The 20,185-nt window shown below is 43.3% G+C and overlaps 1 protein-coding gene across 1 annotated transcript in view; it reads left to right on the plus strand.

The window, feature by feature from the left end:
• Nucleotides 1-1,466: 1,466 nt before the first annotated feature.
• Nucleotides 1,467-20,185, plus strand: part of CHAT (choline O-acetyltransferase) — a 47,611-nt gene continuing 28,892 nt past the window's right edge. Inside the window, exons 1-6 of the mRNA XM_075934806.2 lie at nt 1,467-1,820; nt 5,928-6,069; nt 8,593-8,784; nt 11,445-11,563; nt 15,810-15,863; nt 18,419-18,599. Coding sequence (XP_075790921.2) covers nt 6,010-6,069; nt 8,593-8,784; nt 11,445-11,563; nt 15,810-15,863; nt 18,419-18,599 — 606 coding nt within the window. The 5' untranslated portion in view covers nt 1,467-1,820; nt 5,928-6,009. The remainder of the gene's footprint in view (nt 1,821-5,927; nt 6,070-8,592; nt 8,785-11,444; nt 11,564-15,809; nt 15,864-18,418; nt 18,600-20,185) is intronic.

Raw genomic sequence — 20,185 nt, forward strand, 5'->3', positions numbered from 1 at the left:
ATTTGTCCTTTAAAATTCCCCCTTGCTTAGAGGTCGATATAATGCATCGTTTATTTAAATGTCCATCCGGTTATTAGACAAAACGAACTACTTGTTTTCAAAAAAAATAAGAGTCCCCTGTCAGTGTGTATATTAATGGAAGTAGTTCCCTCCAGCTTCCTAGAAAAATGAGTGCTGCAAAGAAGAAACAGAGCAAACCGTTCATCAATTTCACTCTCCCATCAAGGTTTCCGCTTGATATAGGGCACTGTGATAGCAGCTTTCGGGGCATCCCAGACCCTGCGCTGCGGTGCAAATAACAATGAAACACTGCGTTGTAATGGAATTCCGATTTCGGTAACTAAGGTTCAATATTGACTGTAGGACCAAGCTGAGTCCTACTTTCATAAAATAAATCTTAGCTCTTTGCAATGACCAAAAAGAAATGGAACACGTAAGGATGTAACAAATATTTCGCCCAGAGTCCGATAACTGGGATTTCCCTGACATCCTTCCATACAGTGATCATCAGATAAATCGGCTATAACTTAATGTCACTGAAAACTTACCTTCTTTTCAGTGTGTCTAGTTCAAATGATCGTTTGCTTTTGTGTTGGTCGGTGAGGAGGCTCATCTAGTGTAGCCATCTACTGCCCACTAACTAAGCACCCACACTCGGATTTCATTTTAAACCAGCCGGGAAAGAGCTTACTTGCCTCTTCCAGGACAAATAATGCTTTGTAAAAGAGCCCGCTGTGACTGAAGCGAGTTACTCGTTTATCTACCGAATTCCGATTCTAATCATTCAACCCCTTTTGTTACCCACCTTCGTCAACAGTGCTACTTTAAACCCCGGGTGCGCGTCCAATTGCTCCTTCCCCTGAAACCCGCTCCCCTGCAGCTAAGGGGCTTGAGGGTTGGAAATAAGATCTGGCTCCATTCTAACGAACGCGGGGAAAGCAGAAGCTGCTGCTGTTTAAAGGGGGCGAGAACTTGCGTTACCACTGAATTAAAGGCAGCAACACTGGGAACTGTTTTCCTCCCGTGGAGTCAGAGCTGTGTATTTCCCTCCCACTGGCCCACCCCCAGTTACGCCGTTAATCATACAGTGAACGCCAAGCGGGGGGCTCTAGCTGGAGCCTGGAAGCGGCGATCAATATACAGGAAGGTGCTCGCCGTCAACCGGTCCCTTCAAGGGCTGGCGAGTATTAGCGCTTCCCAGTGGGGCCGGGGAAGGGATTTCATTGCCCTTTTCCCTACGCCAGACAGCCCCGGGGAGGGCGAATCGGCCATTCAAACAACGGCTGCCCAGACTGAAATGTGGCTTTATTACAGTCAACGCCTCCCGCCGTCCCTGCGCCAGCTTTCCACTCAGAAAGAGGCGCTTCCCTTTGAAATAGACGCCCTGGGTCTGTGCCCGCGCCTGGCAGCCCCTCCCGGCAGCGCGGGAGCCCTGTGGCTTTCAGAGGCTGGGAGAGGGGCCGCAACCCGCCCAGCCCCTGCGGCTGGCCCGGCGGGGAGGGTGCGCGCCTCTTGTCCCGCCTGTAGGCAAGCTGCGCTCTAGCTGGCGTCCGGCTCGGAGCGGGGCTGGGTTGCCGGATGGGAGCGAATAGGAAGGGAGGGGGAGGAGTCAGGAGGCTGCACGAAGAGGTTCGCCCCGCGCCCGCGTGTGTCCAGAAGGAAAGGGAGGCACGAAAGTACCTTGGACAGAGCCAAAGCCGGCGCCGCAGCCTCCCCATTGACCAGCGCGCGTCGGAGCCTGCGAGCCGCCCTTCGACGCCTGAAATCCCCGGCCCCTCCGCGCCTTTGAAACTCTGACTTCGAGCGTCGGGGTGGAACAGGTGAGGGGCAGGCGCTGCCCGGCGGGGCTCGGGCCAGGCGCCTTTCGTCTGTGCCTTCCCCTTCCTTCGCGCCGGCCAGGTGCGCCGCCCTCCCCGCGCGGGTGCGCCTTCCCAGGCACTCCGGCCAGCCGGCGGCTCCGCGGCTCCAGCTCGGCAGGCAGGGGCTGTTGCCTTTGCCGCTACACGCTGGGGACGCCCCCCGTTGCGGGAAGGGGCTTGGGTTTTATTGCGGCTGTTAATTAGCTCCGCTGCCGACTCCGTGGTGCGGGGGGTCGTGGCCAGGGTCGGTCAGTCCCTGTGCGCGGCAGCGCGCCTGGCACCTTTTCACGGGGCTGCGTCCAGGAGGGCGCTTTGAAACACGTAACCGAGAGCCTCGCCCAGTTCGCGCTCCGGAGCCTGGCGCCCGGGCGAGCTCTGTGCCAAAGGGTCCCAGCCATGGCTCGGCGCCCCAGGCTGAGCGCTTCCTCGCGGCGGGGCTATTGCCATCAGGGGTGATTGCCCAGCGGGAGGGCCAGTGGCGATGACAAGCCGTTGGCCAGGGACTCGGGCCCGGGCTCCTCAGCTCCCCACGCGGGGCCCCGGGCCTTTCTGTGCGTCCCGGGCACGGAGCGCGACAGCCTCGGGCAGGTATCTGCCGCGCCACAACTTCGCATTCGCCGCAGAAACTTCAGCGCCGCGGCGCCTCCAGCTGTCGGGCAAGAGGGGGCGGAGAAGCCGCTGGAAAAAGGCAGCAGGGCAAGGGCGGCTGCAGGTGACCGCTGGCTTGGGGCGCAGCGAGGGATCCGGGCTCCCGGGGTGCAAGAAGAGCTGGTTGCTCAGCGGGAGCAGCCCTCTGCCCTGTGCCCCGGAGCCTCCAGCCGCGCCCTCGTCTCCCCTTCTGCTGCAGCCTGAGGCGCGGAGCTCTCAGCCTGCGTTGCCCAAAGGATGGAGGCCTTGGTGCGGAGACCTTCCCATGGCCGCCTGGCGCCGGCTAATACTCCCTCTGCCTCCTTCCCTCTCGGGCAGCGACCTGTTTGCTGCCCGCCCCAGCCCAGCGGCCGCTGCATCCCAGTAGCTTTGGGCACTTGCGGGGCTCCCACCGGCACTGCCAGGGGGAGGTTAGACGCTGGGGTTACATCAGTAGCTCTCGTTCTGTCTTGGCAGTGCCAGCCAGGGGCTACTGCCCTCTGAGCCTCCCTCCCCAGCTCACCTTGTGTGTCCATCTCCTACTCTGTGCCTAGCTCTGCAACCCTTGAAAGGCTGGGTCAGCACCAAGAGAAGTCCCTGAGGTGCTCAGGGTTCCCCACAAAATGCTGAAAGCCTTCAAACCCCACCGAGGCCCAAGGGACTTCAAGGTGATCAGGACCTTGTAGGAGGCACTTGGAGGGAATCAGGCCTGTTGCTCATGGAGAGAGGCTGCAAAAGATCTACTGGGTTAGCTTGGTCTATCTCATAGCTAATGCAGGATTCCCCCCTAGCTTGTCTCTCTTGCAATGGAGCTTTAAAGGTCTCAAGAAATGAAAGCTTAAGGACTTCACTGCCCAGGTTCTTCCAACATGATTCTGCCTAAATGTTCCCCTTCATCCCAGGACTTTATTTCACGCGGTACAAAGATATATAAGAGGTCTTAATAATAATAATTAATAATAAAGGTTGTGATTTCCCAGTCAACATCATCTATTAAGCCAATGGCCATGTGACTCCCAGGTTTAAAGTAGGCATTAAATAGCCCTGACTTTAGTATTTTATAACCGAACAAGCCCTAGAAATTCATCGCTTTCAGTACATGCTCTTGAGAATAAGCATGATTGGTTGTAAGCAGTTGGTAGCTTCACACTATTACAGTATAAATTGCAAGAAGTATTTTAACTGATAGCTAAAACCTATCTATTGACTCCAATAATGAGTCAGAAACAAACCCACATAAATGGGTCAGTCTCTCTGTTAGCTGCTACAGAAAAGGGCAATCTCCTCTGCTGTGGATTTTTGCTGTTGGTGTGAAGTAGGGTGAACATCGCATGTTTCCTGCAAATGGCAGCTTCCTACTAAACAACATGGACTTAACTGAAGGAACTGTAAGGGTATTTCAGCCATCCATAATCAATTACTTAATTTTTGGCCCAATAATTTTAACAATGTTCCTTTTAATGAGAGTAAGTAACCATAAAGTTATCTTGCTTTTCTCTTTTCCTGGGATTTTCCATCATTAGAGGCAACATTTGTTTTTCTTGCACAACGTTTAAGTGAATTTAGGATTTGTGAGAGAGACTAGATTGACAGCATTTTCAACTGAAAACAAGATTCTATCCACTGAAAATACAAAACATAACGAACTATAGTGCAAGCTTTGCCCTATTACTCCAAGTCCTTGTACATGATCCATATTGTTTCTTTATATTGTTCTTCATGTTCACTAAATGAAGGACAGGATCTAATGGCTTAATTAGAAGCAAGAGAGGTTTAGGTTAGATATTAGGGGAAACTTTCTAATTATAAGGGTAGTTAAACCCTAGGACAGGCTTCCAAGGGAATTTGTCCCATCACAGGAAGATTTTAAGAACAGGCTGGAAAAAGCTGTCAGGGATAATCTACAATTACTTAGTCCTGACCCAGTGCAAGGGACTGGACTTGATGTCTCTCTGAGGCCTACATTTCTATGATTCTATAATTTTACTAACCCGAGGTGCTTTGCATTTGCTAGATTTTTCCACAGATAAAGAACAAATATGTACTTTGAGACTAGGTGACATTTAGTTCAATTTAAATAAAAGAATAAGGAAAGACAGAAACACAGTAAAGTCTGCCTGTGAGAGCACCAGAGGTGTGTTTCTTCTGTACAGGCTGTGGCAGTTCCAAAGACAAACTGACTGCTCTGTCTTTGAACATAGGTTTTTATGAATTTAGAGGCAGAATACAGAGAACTAAAGCATCATAGTTTCACAGCTATATGCAGCACAGAAGTCAATAAGCACTACAGAAAGTTTAAATTGTTTTAAGTTTATGTTGTTTGTTTAATTTTCATAAATACTTGTTGAGATTTTTGTAGTTACTATATCGGGAGCTGAGTGGTACTCTGCGTTAATGTGGCCTTTCACCTCATAGTCTCTATACTGAAGCACATCGCAGATCAAAAAGAGTTTGGTGTTTTTCATTCCAAGGGCCTGTAGAAATCCACCAGTGTTTTAAAATATCTCACAATATGGCACAAGCATTAGTCCATCCATCAGAGCCTCTGAACTGGAATAACAGAAGGAATTTCAAATGGCAATTTATTGGCAGAGCTGTGCAGAGGCCAAAAGACTGGACTAGCAAAGATGGCATAGAATCATAGGCTTCGTCTACACTGCAGCCCTATTTTGGGATACCGGAGGTATCCTGAAATAGCCATTCCACATCTTTTGAGCGTGCCCATTATTTTGAAATATAACGGCCTTGTTATTCTGACGTCCCTGAAAAACTCATTTCACGAGGAATAAGGGACATTTTGGAATAGCGATTTATTTCAAAATAAGTGCGGTGTAGACAGCACCAAATTTTAAAATAAGCTATTTCAAAATTGACTCAAAATAAGCTACATAATTTGCGCCAAGGCAGGACCAAGTAACCCTCGCCCATCCCTGCCAGTGTTTGTCCAACCTGTTCTTAAAAACCTCCAGTGATAGAAATTCCGCAACTTTACTTGGAAGCCATTCCAGAGCTGAATGTAATTGAAATACAATCGGGGTTGAACTGGTATAATTATATTAGCAAAAAGTCACTCCCCACCTCACATAGTTATACTAGTACAAAAGCTGTCTGCAAACGAGGACTTACTCTGAAATCATGTGACACACTGCAAGGTAAATTAGCATGACAAAAGGAAGTGTATCAAAACTGGCAAAAGAGAACCTATTAAGTGCCCAGGATCTTTCTCCAGAAATGAATTTATAGACAAATGCAACAAATTGAATGCCAAAGTAATATTCTAAGGATTCTATGCAGTTTTCTTTAGATATTGTAGTTCTGTTTCTTTTCCATTTTGCATTCTTATGCTTCAGTATATGATTGCACAGGGAACGCTATATACTGTGCATATTTTGGTAATAAATAACTGTCACTGACTTGGCTTTAAATCTTTTCTCTTTTCAGAACCGATGTGTTCAGCTCTGTAAGTACCCTCAAGTGGCTTCAGTTTCTGGCCTCAGTAAAAGATATCAAAAGAAATGCAAGGATGCCTGTCTTAGAGAAATCCACACAGAAGGAAAAAGATGCATGCAGCAAGGATGAGACAGTAAGTAACTCTTTTTGGACAAAACTAAATACCAGAACTGGATTAAAGAAAGGTGTTTTTTTTTAATTACTATCAAAATGAAACTCAGTGATGAATACAAACACTATTCTTCACCTTATTTCTTTATTTTTGGGAAACAATGGTCACTTGCAACAAGACTGTTAATCCAGTTTAGCACTTTTCGTATTCAAACTACAAGCAATTCATCCTCACTTGGCACTTGTGATCATGCCTAGATAGTTATGTATTATCCATATTCTACAGAGGCAGAAAGAGAGACCAAAAATAGAGGTGATTCTTTACAACAAAACCTGAAGTGGCAAAATATTTTTTTTACCAGTGCAGGCCTATCTGTTTCTCACATACAAATCATGTATGGGTAAATATGTTAAAATAAATAGATGATTTACAGAACTTAGGTCAGAAGTCTGGATGAGCATGCCCAAAATTAGTTACTTGCATCCATCAAGTGTGAAACTTTTGCCCTTTGTGAAGCTATGGAACTAATAGCAATCTTACTTGGACAAAGCATGGTGGAATCAGAGTACCTGACATCACCAGGACATACCATGTTTTATGCCCACTGCCACTGAACTGCTCAAACACATTCCAAAGGAGATTGCATGATTGTACTGTGCTCCAAATGGACAAAAATCACAATTAGACCACTTAATTACATTTTCATTTATAATGTATATACATGCATTGGAGGCAGTGGGGCCGACAGCCATCACGGGCTCACGGGCCAGGTGTGGAGGGGCTGGCTCTGCGTCCCCAGACCTTAGGTGGGAGGGGTAGAGCTGGCAACAGTCAGGCTGAAGCATCACCTGGAGTGCAGCACTGGGCCCCCTTCACAGCACTCAGAGCCATGCGCAGTGTGAGGAGTGGTGCTCCAACAGCTATTAAAAAGTCCCAGGGCTCTGGCTGCTACTGCTGCCACATTGCTGGGCCCCAGAGCAACTTCCCCTTTGTCCCCTCCTGTCACCAGGCCCAATTAGAGGCTAAATTAGACCTTCGTCTTTGTAAATTAATTCATCACACTCTCCGTGGGTAACTAAGTATTATGCCCATTTTACAGATGGGGAAATTGAGGCAAAGTGATGCTTTTCCCATAGCCTTGGATGGCAGTAGTAGAGCTGGAATTTGAACACAGAGTTCCTTGTTCCCAGTTCTTGGTTCACAGCACTAGTTTCTCACTCACATTCTCTCTCTGATAAAGGAACAAACCCATTACAAATGAATTTACAGTATATCAGATAGGGTAAAGCAATCTGAAGGCTTCTTATTTATGAAACAGGCAAAAGCCAAAACAAAAGAATGAGTATCTATTTAAAGAACTGATCCAGACAAACACTCCACTGAATGATAAATATTAATGGCAGGGTACGGATGGCTTTCAGGACTCTGAGGCAACCATACACCAATCAGAGGACTACTCTTGTGATTTCTGATTTTTACTCAAAATCCGTAATATTTTTCCATCCTTCCATGGTTCTCTGCATGGTTTACCTCCTCTGCTAGACTTCTCTGCTCTTTTTATTTTTAATGAAAGCTCATATTTGTTTTCCTTAATACCATCTTATAAAACAAAGTGATACTGTCTGACAGTAATGCATGGTAACACCAAGAAATGCTGTTTGAGAGCCATCATTGATTCATTACTATATAGGCAACTATGCTCATCACCAGAGATCTTACGTTAGGTCAATATTGTCACTGATCCATCTCCACTGAAGTGACACAATTACAACAATGTTCAAAACCACAACTGCTAAAAGACACCGCACATTTAAAATCTACAAGGGTGCCACTTGAATGCATTGATACTGCCTCGTGGCATGCAGAATTATTAGAACGATGAGCCAAACATAGACTGTAGCTAAAAGAATCTCCCCTGGAGAATTAAAGGTGTCCAAAAGGGAAGTTTTCCTAAGGAGTCTGAATTCTTTTCTAGAGAAAGAGCTCATTGGGATTCCATATTTCAGTCCTGGGGGAATTCTGCAGTTTTACTACGGCTCCAAATGTAACAATTGAAGAATTCCCCCAGGACTACTATTTTTCCTTTTAGTCACCCTCAAAGAAAAGCTCTGTGCATCTATTCCTTAAAATCAGTCTGCATGTGAAGGGCAGCACCAACTAATTCCAAAGGAATCTCTGCATATTTTATGTTAAACTTGTTAAGATTCCTGCATCATCAGGAAGGCTTCCCTTAATGAGAAATTTAATTCTTTCAGGGAGATTGCTTTAAGTGTTGCCTTCATCTGGCCCACCTTTTATAATACACATACAAAGAAAAAAAAACATTTGTATGCTATTTTTATAGCAGCTAGTGCAAAAAATATGTGACAGAAATGGCATGTGAGCAAAGCTAGAAGTATGGATCTGAGCATAGACATTACCATCTTAAAACCAGTCTTAACCTGTATATTTCTCTAAAATAGTCATACCAACTGTTGTAACTCAACCAAAAACAAATACTACAAATGATTGAAAATATTTAGTGCTCTATCTTTTTATCATTAGACACTGCCCAAGCTTCCAGTCCCTCCGTTGCAACAGACCTTGCACGTGTACTTACAAAGCATGAAACACTTAGTGCCAGATGAGCAATTTAGGAAGACAGAGGCCATAGTAGAAAAATTTGGAGTTGCAGGAGGCGAAGGAGAATTCTTGCAGCAAAAACTTCTAGAGAGAAGGGAGAAGACTGGAAACTGGGTAAGCAAATGCATATTAGAAAATCAATGGCTTATGTGTAAGCATGTTCATTTATAATTTATTTGTGATGTTCTACAACATGATGTACATGAAAACTCTTTAGATCAGGTTACTCTAAATCAGAACACCTTCTGCGATCAAGGCCAGAAGTTAGATTAGTTTAAAAAGTGCAGGTGCTTTTTACTCTTTTTCTACCCACATTCCCAGAAGGACAGAGTGGAATGTTTCTAAGATGATTTGCTGGTGGCATTGTTAAAAATGTAGATATTTACAATGCCATCATTAGACTTTGGGTCAACAGCTCAGTAGGATGGAAGAGGAGAGTTCACTGTTTTAAGCTATTTGCACATGCAGGCAGAGAGCGCTACTTCACATGCCTTTGGAAATCTTGAGAGCTAGACATTCTCCACAAACTGATGGGGCTACAAAAGGAATGTGGGCATAGTGTACTACTGGGTACCAAATCCGTCTGATTCTTGATCAAGTCAAATTATCCTGGGCTGTATAAATGGGAACATGTTTTATTTAAGACTATTATTTGCCTTTCTGTCAGATTTCCCTACAATAGCCTCTTTGCAGAAAGATATATTGCATGCTCCATTCTAAAGACTTCAATCTTTAAACAATCTAGGGTTCTGCTTCTTAATCCGGAAAAGTTCAATAGGTTATAGATAAATTGTGTTTGATCTTTGCAGATAGTTACATGCCATCCTTTCTGAAGCTGTCTCTACTGGCCAATTTGGAAAATGGCAGTTGTGACAGCATATTGGATAATGCATGAGTGATAGAAATTGTGACTAAACTAGAAAAATTGTATATATTAAGGTTTATCCGTCTTATCTACTAAGAGGGAAAAATCTAAGTAAAAAATTATCTCCCAGGTATAGAGACTACACATAGGCTATGTCTAGACTGCAAGCCTCTTTCGAAAGAGCCTCTTTCGAAAGATACTTTCGAAAGAGCCTCTTTCGAAAGAGAGCGTCTAGACTGCACGCGGAATTTCGAAAAAGCAAGCCGCTTTTTCGAAAGAAAGCACCCAGTGAGTCTGGATGCTCTCTTTCTAAAAAGCCTGTTTGCTTTCAAGAACGCCTTCTTTCGAAAGAGCACTTTCGAAAGAAGGCGTTCTTCCTCGTGGAATTAGGTTTACCACCGTCGAAAGAAAAGCCGCACTCTTTCGATTTAATTTCGAAAGAATGCGGCTGCAGTCTAGACGCAGGTGAAGTTTTTTCGAAAAAAGGCTACTTTTTTCGAAAAAACCCCTGAGTCTGGACACAGCCATAGATATCATGTGCAAGCTGCACTGAATGGTCAAATCTCCTTTTGTTATTCTTTTTCTAAAACAATAATTCATACATTTACTAAATAAAATGTGTTTCTGATCACTATTTAAAGAAAAAGATCATTCAAATGAGAAATGTGATCCATCTAAAGGGTACAAAATTATAGATATGCCACAAATAAGGCTTTTCTGAAATATCGCAACATAGAGTCTGGCTATTAAAATTAATCACTCAATTGTGAAGACAAACTAGAATGATTTTATTTTGGAATTTAACTTCCCAGGAATACAGCTTTGGCCTCTTCTCCTGAAGACTCCAGGGAATGTGGGGGAAGGAGTTATTTTCAGCATCTGTTCCAATAGCACTGAAAAAAAATCTCAAAGGAAATCTTTTAGAGCAGATGCAAACATTCATAATTAGCTTTTCATAATTTCTCTGTTTCTATTTACTGTACTCAAAGCGATAAATTCAGACAAACACCTTGATTTTCCAAACAATTCTCTGTCTTCCTAATAATGTTGATCAGCCACAGCACGAAACAGTGGCTGGGGACATGAAAATTGTCTTTATTGTATTTTCAATTTCTATACACAAGTGCTTAGAAGGTCATTACTTGTGCTTGTGTGGATCAAGTACTGATCCCAATCACATGCCAACAGGGACCTTTGAGGTTTCTCCTATTGGGCATACAAAAACTCAGGCACCCTGAATCACTCACCACTTTTGAAAATTTAGGCCCTGGTATTGTTTGTTTTGAACTGTATTATATATCTAAATCTGTGCCCTGTTGGCATGTTAGTGGACCACTGACTATTATGGGGTTCTGTGCAGGCTCAGGATTCCACTCATCCACTATTATCTGCAGGATCAGGGTCTATGCTTGTTAAGTTCTCTAGGACTATGTACAGCTCACCATTCTGCACAGCAGTAAGCGCACGCAGGGTACTTGAGCAATAATAAAAATGGCATCTAGGCAATATCAACCAACATTTGTAGCAACTGTCTCCATAAGAGAAGCCTTCTCTGGTTCTGTTCTATTCATCCTTAAACATACAGTTTATGCCATTAAGAAATAAATGCTTACCATTGTTTTTGAAAAATACTTTTCTGTGAACAATATATAAGTATTAATACAATACACTGTCTTACCTTTTTATGGTACACACTGTAAATTATCATACACTAAATGATAGGTTAATGGATTGGTGGCTGATTTAGAGTGAGCTGAGACCACTGAGCCCAGACTGAAAATGATCAATGGCCCTATTAATCAAAGCCCATGTTTGATGCATAGTGTCACCAACCGCCTATACACACACACACACATGCACACACTACTCCTTTTACTTGGTTCTAAGATGTTTCATGCCCTTTCCTTAGGTGTTTAACTACTGGTTGGATGACATGTACCTTAACAACCGGTTGGCTCTTCCAGTCAATTCCAGCCCTGCAATTATCTTTGCTCATCAGCATTTCAAGGATACAAATGACCAGCTGAGGTAATGTATTAAAGACCATAGTTTTTGCCTCTGGAAAAAACCTTAAAATATGCTATTCTGGTAAAGAGACAACTAGCTTGTTTGAATGAATGAGATGCCAGTCATTAAACCATTCCCTATTGTACATACTATAGCTATAAGCAGCTTCTAGTTTCAGGCATGCAGAAACCTTATGTTAAGAATGATACTTTTAATAGAAAAATTTGCCATCTCATTTATCATTTTAAACAATAGATACTAATAGGACTTTTGCAACTAAGGATGCTTGTGAGATATCTTAAACTGCTTGTCCGGAACTTTCCCAAACCAGAGCTCTTTGCTGGAAAATGAAATCCTGACTCTATGCATGCTGCTTAGACTGAAAGAGACTCCAATATGCTAAAGACACAATTCAGCAAGCTGTAGCAGAGACCTACATATCAGCCACCCTAATCTGAGGTTTTTGTGCCATGCAGGACAAACTTTTATGCTCAGTTTAGCATCTCCTGGGAACTGATGAGTAAGGAAAAATATAAGCGCAAAAGCTTGTATACTGCCTAATCTCCCACCATGTACCCAAAGGCTGCACAAATGCTGGAAAATAGGCATTAACTTTGTTAGAGTCAAAACAACCTGAAAATGCAATGGCAACAATTGGGATACCAAGGACTAGTACTGAGAAATCAACACCCTCCAACAATACAATAAAGTCCATTCTAACACAACAGTGACTGCTTTATTGGATAACAGATTGATACAGAAGACTGTTGCAGAGCTGAAAGAAAATAACTTGGGATGTATCTACCCAGCAGTGTTATTTCGAAATAACAGCCGATATTCTGAAAAAAAACGAGCATCTACACAGCAATTCTGTTATTTTGAAATAATGGATGGCTTATTCTGACTTCTGTAAACCTCAGTCCATGAGAAATAACGCCTATTCTGAAATAGCTATTTCGGAATAGCAGTATTGTAGATACTCCACTGCTGCTATTTCGAAATAGCTCCTTTCCCAAGCCACTCAAAGTAATTATTCCCCAGTGTCTCCTGGGGCTCTAAATCAAGGTAGCACATCCACATTAGGGGAATCTGCCTTGGACTAATTTTGAGGCTTCTCTGTAGTGTAGACGTGCTATTTCGAAATAAGCTATTTTCGAGTATTTCTTCTGGAATAGCTTATTTCGAAATAAGCGTGCAGTGTTGATGTACCCCTGGAGATACAATATTAAAACATGAACTAGAAGAAAATCATTTGCAGGGCTCATGAAGAATTAGGCCATATATAAGCAGCAGTGCTGATTGTATAATCAGAAAACTGGGTTGCGGGAAGGATCACTTTAACAGACAATGTTTTCAAAAATTACTTTTTATCCCAAAGTAATTGCATTACTCCTGATTATACCTGCTGCTGCATGTATAAACAATGAATTCTGGAGCTCTGTTGCATCCAAATAATATCTTTGGTATTGACCTTTCCCACTCCCATGCAGAGCAAATTAAGAAGCTTTTTGGTTTGAACAAACAACTGTGACTTTTTATGGGGGGATTATACAACAGGGGAGAGATTGGGGGAAGAACCTGGAGTGGGCGTGGGAAGTGGTAGACGTGCCACGCTCACAGCTGGGCCAGGTGTGAAGAAAAGTGACAAGGGCAGTCACCCCAGGAGACACTGTGCACGAAGCATAGCCCCAATCTCTGCGCTGACACCAAAGGTCTCGGTTCAGATGGTGGCGATGTGCTTCGAGTGAGGCCGTCTGTTGCCTACACAGACATGGGCACTTTTCTGCAGGGGCCTGGATGTCTCAGGGGAGCATCACTACCCCTACAGCCTGGAGACATGCAGGCATGGGAATGTGCCAGCCAGGCCAACAGCCTGTGGGCGAGAAGGGGCGTAACTGAGGGGGGAATGTTGGGGTTGGCCATGGCTCCACTGAAGGGTGCTGTGTGGCATCGGGGTCACAGAGCTGTCCTGGTGCCACAAGCCCTTTCCTTTCTGCCTGCAGCTTTAAACTCTGCAGGACAAGGGGGGCATTGGAGGTGTTGGGGTGTGGCCAGAGTGGCCACAAGTGCAGCTGTGAGAGGCCTCTGGAGCCCAATTATTTCAAAATAGCAGCAGCTGAGGCTGTGTCTAGACCGCAGGCTTCTTTCGGAAGAACCTTTTTTCGGAAGAGATCTTCTGGAAAAACTTCTTCTGAAAGAGAGCATTCACACACAACAGTGCATCGAAAAAGCGATCTGCTTTTTTGAAAGACAGCATCCACACTGAATGGACACTATCTCTCATTTAAGTTGTGATTACTAGGGACAGAATGGCAACCAGGGTACCTGTGCTTTTTCCTCTTTCCTCTTCTTTCGAAAGAATTTCCTCTTCCCCATCTATGCACATCTTTTTGCAAAAGAGCTCTTTCGGAAAAAGGCTTCTTCCTTGTAGAAAGATGATTACCAATGCCAGAAAAAAACCCTCTGTTCTTTTGATTTGCTTTCGGAAGAACGCAATTACAGTGCGGATGTAACTCATGTTTTGTTGGAAAAACGGCTATTTTTCTGACAAAACTCTGTAGTGTAGACATACCCTCAGGCTACGTCTTCACTGGCCCCTTCTTCGGAAGGGGCATGCTAATTTTGAAAGTGGGAATAGGGAAATCCGCGGGGGATTTAAATATCCCCCGCGGGATTTAAATAAACATGTCCGCCGCTTTTTTCCCAGCTTGGGGAAAAGCTGGAAAAAAGTGTCTAGACTGGCCCGATCCTCCGGAAAAAAGCCCTATTCCAGAGGATCTCTTATTCCTACTTCAAAGAGAGGAATAAGAGATCCTCCGGAATAGGGCTTTTTTCCGGAGGATCGGGCCAGTCTAGACGCTTTTTTCCGGCTTTTCCCCAAGCCGGGAAAAAAGCGGCGGACATGTTTATTTAAATCCCGTGGGGGATATTTAAATCCCCCGCGGATTTCCTTATTCCCACTTTCAAAATTAGCATGCCCCTTCCGAAGAAGGGGCCAGTGTAGATGTAGCCTCAGGGTGTCCACACAAATGCTATATCAAAATAACAATTTTAAAATAAGCGTTATTGCTCATGATAAGCAGGAGTTATTGTTTCAAAATAGCAAGCCCGTTTTTTTCGAAATAACAGGCTTGGTAGTGTGGATACTCTACTTGTTATTTCAGAATAATGGGAGTAATTTCCTAGTGGAGACCAGTGCTGAGAGTAGCTACATTTATTTTAAAAATGAAAACATGAAGAATAAACAATGTTAACCAAGCCAAGTATACAATATACATCCCCAAATGTTATTAAAAATAAGTTTCCAATTCTTAACCTTTACCAAATCATTTCCCCTTTTTAAAAAGCAATACAGAGCAAATCTACTTTCAAATATTGCAATTTCCTTTTAGCAGTTTCCAGATGCACTTTACTGAAAGAGTAAATGTATATGCATTTATGCTATTATAGTTTTATAAAAACAGCCAGAACCTTGAAACTTATCAGGATTATATTAACATTTTGCATAGACAGTGCACCACATCTTTTTAAAACCTACACTAAACATTAGAATAAACGTGCTTCCTCTTGTTACTGAATAGAGTCACTGTGCACATTCTTTTCTATGAAACTACATTTTGCATTTCTCTAAACCATGTGACCTGTAACAAGCAAACACTTTTAGCATAGAGGATGCCATTCAGAAACATAGCAAATGCGCGGTCTAAGGAAGTCATGTGCCTGCCACACAGCTATGGAGTAAGAATATATATTTCAGGACACCAAGAACTTCTATACACCAGGTAGTACTTTAAGCATTTATATTACTGAGAAGCCAATCTACAATGCAGCCCCATCCCTTCTGTAAACAGCTATTTCCAAATAGCCTCCTGAGGTATCCAATCAAAATTGATTTAACTGTTAAATATAATTACTACTTGATTATAAACTGTGTGGGGCAGAGACTGTCATTTTATTCTGTTTGCATAGCACGTAGCACAATGGGGCCTGGTCTATGACTAGAGCTCTTAGGCACTATGCCCATACAAATACATCACAGTGTAATTATACACACCAGTCAACTAATTTTTCCTCTGTATGTGTGTATGTTAAAATTAATCACAGAGGGTTTTTTCCCCCTGTTCTTGCCAAGAGACAGACTCTGTCAGGCAAGAAAAGGGGGAAATTGATCTTTATGGGCCTTCTCAGGCTCAGGCTGAACTCCCAGAAATGGCACACAGTTGCTGCCTAGCAAAAGAGTGATGGTATGTCTATATTTTACTTACAGGTTTGCTGCTAATCTCATTTCAGGAGTGCTGGATTATAAAGCTTTATTGGATGTGTAAGTATTTTGGAAATAGAATCACGGACTGATTGCAAATATAAAGAGCTCAAATTAGGAATGGTTGGAGGTATCCAAAGTCAGATGGCATTAGGTTGTAATTCACTGGACCAGTGTGAGGACCTGAAATTGTTCAGGTCTGGTAGCTTTGGCAAGACCATGGTAGCGTTACATGCTTCTCCTTTCTTTTTACCATATGCAGCGCCAAATGAGGATTCTTCATAAGTCATGTCAGTCATCTGACAGATACACAGTTCAACATAAAAATGTGACTAATGTGACTGTTTCAGACCTACCTAAGGAATCCATCCTCCCCAGCCACAGATCAGTGGTGGTGATGTCATAGCAAAGTTTGCAACCCCCCCCCCCCCCCCGCCCTTTGAGAACAGTACCATTAATAACTGCCATAGCACCATTCATCCAAAGGAATTTCACAAACTTCATTCTACAGTACCACTGAAATGCATCCAACCAAAGAGTAGAATGCGGCAGACAATCAACACACAGCACACTGCACCACAGGGGAGGGAAGAAACATTTTAGATCCTGAGATAACGAGAGCCCCCTCGTCACACATCCTGACCAGCATTCATTTGGGTCAGGGAAAGGCAAAGATGATATTTAGCCATTTGAGATCTCACTTAGGGTGACCGGATAGAAAGTGTGAAAGATCAGGACAGGCAGTGAGAGGGGTAACAGGTGCCTATGTAAGAAAAAGTTCAGAATATTGGGACAGTTCCTGTAAAATCGGGACATCTGATCATCTTTGTCTCATCACCTGTGAAATTACTATAAGAAAAGAAATTAAAGGAGTTGTTGGATTTTTTTACTTCAGAGTTTGAAACTATTCAGAAACTTACCACAGTTGCTCAGGACTACATGCTTATGTCTATGATAAACTGTAGATTTGTATGCTATACCTGCATATCTAAAAATACATCTTTAAGTGGCAGCATGGTATACATCTATGAAGAGCTAGGAATACATATTGCTTAGCAAAGTTGTAACATTTTATCTTTAATATTTTGACCTGGTTTCTTTGATCTATAGAAGACTCATCACAGCATTTCTTGTGTTGCTTTAATAATTCTTTACTCCCTTACTCATGAAGTGTTATGGTTGTTGCTAATCTTTGGATACCAATACTAATATTTCCTCATTATAATCATCAATGTGCTTGCCAATATCCATTGTTGCCCTGTTACAATTATAGGATTGTCATTGTAATCTTAGCATCTTTTGGATCATTACTTTGGCAAACACAGTAGGCACACAACTAGTATCCAAAAGCAGTTCATAACTTTCCAACATATGTAGTTTTAGCTATGTAAATAGCCTAGTTGCTTGGGTAAAGTATTTCAAACAAAGCATAACTCAGGTATAAAAAAATTTATAACAGAAGAACATAGATTAACCTGTATTAAATCAGTGCAAGTTTTTCTGTCAGAATACTATAGCATAATGTCCCTTTCCTAAAATCATGATAATCAGAGGTTTTCTTACCATTTATTTACTGCTCTTGTAAAAATAGGCCCAATTTGAGATTGGGAATCCATTGGATTTTCACTACATCAGAAAGCCTAGCGAGCTGACAATCTAAATAGACAGGACAAAGGTGGAAAGAAAGGAAGTATTATTATCCCCATTTTACAGATGAAGACCTAGGTACAAAGAGACTAAGGCCCGGTCTATACTACAGCAGAATGTCGAATTAAGATACGTTATACCAGCTATGTTAATTATGTAGCTGGAATTGGTGTATCTTAAATCATCTTTCTGCACCATTCACACAGTGGGAGGCCAACAGAGCAAATGCTCCCATCAGCTTCCCTTACTCCTCACAAAAGGAAGAGTACCAGGTGCTGGCTGGAGCTGCCCTCAGCATTTGATTTATAGGTCTGTGTTAGACCCGGTAAATTGAACACCAGAAGATCAACCTCTGGAGCACCAATCTTCTGCAATGTGTAGATGTGGCCTATATAACTTTCCCAAGGAAGTCTATTGCAGACCTGGGAGTTAAACCACTCTCTTGGTCTAATGTCTTAACCATAAAGCCTGGAATTTCCCTGTGACCCCTCCCCACAATGACAACTACATTCATTTTTACTGCTTTGCCTATACCATAAACTCAAATTCATAATCAGAAAAGTAAATATTCCACAGCAAAGTAACTCAATATGTGGGGCTTCATATATGAAAGATTTTATGTTGGATGATGAAAAGTGAGAGTTTACTGTATATTCACAGATGATGAATATATTTTGCAGTCACTGATTTGCATGCCTTGATATTGTTTGAGTCACCCACATATATTCATTGGATGCAAATACAGTTGCATAATGAATATGCATGAATGTGCCAGAAGTGATGTATTTAACTTCGGAAGGGGAATTCATCATTTCTTTACACTGTAATCTAGTTTTTATTATTCCATTTGTATTGTACCTAATCTAATTGTAACAGAACAAAGGACAGATTAGATTTCTTTTCCTTTCTGTCCCTCTCTCTTTCTCTTTCTACTTTTCTCTGGCTTTGTTTTTCTCCTCTCTTTCCAGCAATTCTATTCCTGTTGATTTTGCTCGTGGACAGCTCTCTGGTCATCCTCTCTGTATGAAGCAATACTATGGACTCTTTTCTTCCTATCGTCTTCCAGGCCATACCAAAGATACTCTTGTCGCCCAGAAAAGCAGCATAATGCCAGAACCAGAGCACATCATTGTTGCTTGTAACAATCAGGTGAGTAACCATTTTGGTTCTAGACCTTTTCTTCTTTCCTTCAGAAATCTAGCATGCGTACATTTTCTTGGTAACAATGTAATATGATCATTGGTCCAGTAACACAATTAATGTCCAATGCATGATGGCACTGGGCTCAGTCCTGAAGGCAATACTTAGTTCTGCCAAACATTTTAACAAGAAGCTCACAGAGGTGTTTTTTTCTTAGCCCAGTTTACATTCGGAGCACACTGCTACAGAGAGGAGAGATTAGAGGCTAGAGAAAATACTACAGCATTTGGTTTCCATTCAAATAAAAAGCTTATCAAGCATAGAAGCAACACCGCTGGGCAAACAAATTTACATGAAGTGCATTTACTAAAATGTTTATGTTTTGACCTCAAAAACTATGTTGGGGGTATTGGCATGCCTCAAAGTGCTCGGCCTTTACAATTTAGAGTGAGGATAGAAGGAGAAAGGACCTAGTACAGTATTCTTCCCATACAGCATTTTGTTTGCAAGTCCTTGACATTTAGTACAATATGGTACATTCCGAAGGCAAAGATTTTGCTTTTTTAATGCATTGTAAGGAGTAGAGCCGGTCAGAAAATTGGATTTCTCTTCCCCAGAAGATTGTGGCATTTTAACATTGTTTTCTTTTGGAATTGAGATGAAAAAGTCAACGTTTCAGAATCATTGGCAATGTCATGAGAAATCCTGGACTCATGTAATTGTCTGTATAAGGCAATACCCCTGGAATCCCAGCCTTCTAACCTGTGTGGTCAGGACAATGAGCCAATCAAGAGTAATAATGAGAGGGCAGAAGATTAAGGAACCTATGGGTGGCAAGAAGAGTGAGGCATGACATGTCTAGAGGAAGGAACTAGCAGTCAAAATCTATTTGAAGGACCTGAAGGATAATGATCAGAATCAAGAATCAGGCCTACAGGTTGAACCTTGGTGGTCTGGAACCCACAGACCCTGACTGGTCCCAAGCAAGGGGATTTGCTGGACCAGGGGATGTGTCTCCCTTCCTGGCCCATGCTGCCCACTAGGTTAGGGATCCAGCTGGCCCCTGCTGCTCCCTAGCTCCTCACTAGACGCCACAGGCTGTGCTGCTGCCGGGGATGGAGCACCGCGGCTGGAACTCCACAGCTGCCTGGCTCTGCAACTGGGGCTGGAGCTCTGTAGTCAAGGGCTGGGGCAGAGAGCAGGAGCCAGAGCTCCATGGCTGGGGCCAGAGCTCACTGGCTGCAGCTGAGGCTGGGGCAGGAGCTCCCCAACTGCTGGAACCAGAACAGGGCCGGGGCAGAGCTCCATGGCTGCCACTGGGGCTGGAGCTCCTTACTGTGCCGCCCGTTTTCTTCCCCCCACTGGGCTCCCAGCTGTGTTGCTGGTGCCCCCTACCACTCCTGCCCTGCCACCAGACCTCCCTGTTCCTGGGCTCTGTGGTCCAGGAACATCCCTGGTCTGAGCCAGACTGCGAATGTTGCTGGACCAGGGAGTTGCCGGACCAGGGAAGTACAACCTGTAGTCCTGTGTGGTGTAGAGTTGGGGGGTTGTTTTGTTTGTTTTGGGGGGGGTTGGTTTTTTTTGCTTTGTTTTTG

The sequence above is a fragment of the Pelodiscus sinensis genome, chromosome 8, assembly GCF_052426305.1.
Source record: "Pelodiscus sinensis isolate ZL-2025 chromosome 8, ASM5242630v1, whole genome shotgun sequence".
Classification (NCBI taxonomy): domain Eukaryota; kingdom Metazoa; phylum Chordata; order Testudines; family Trionychidae; genus Pelodiscus; species Pelodiscus sinensis.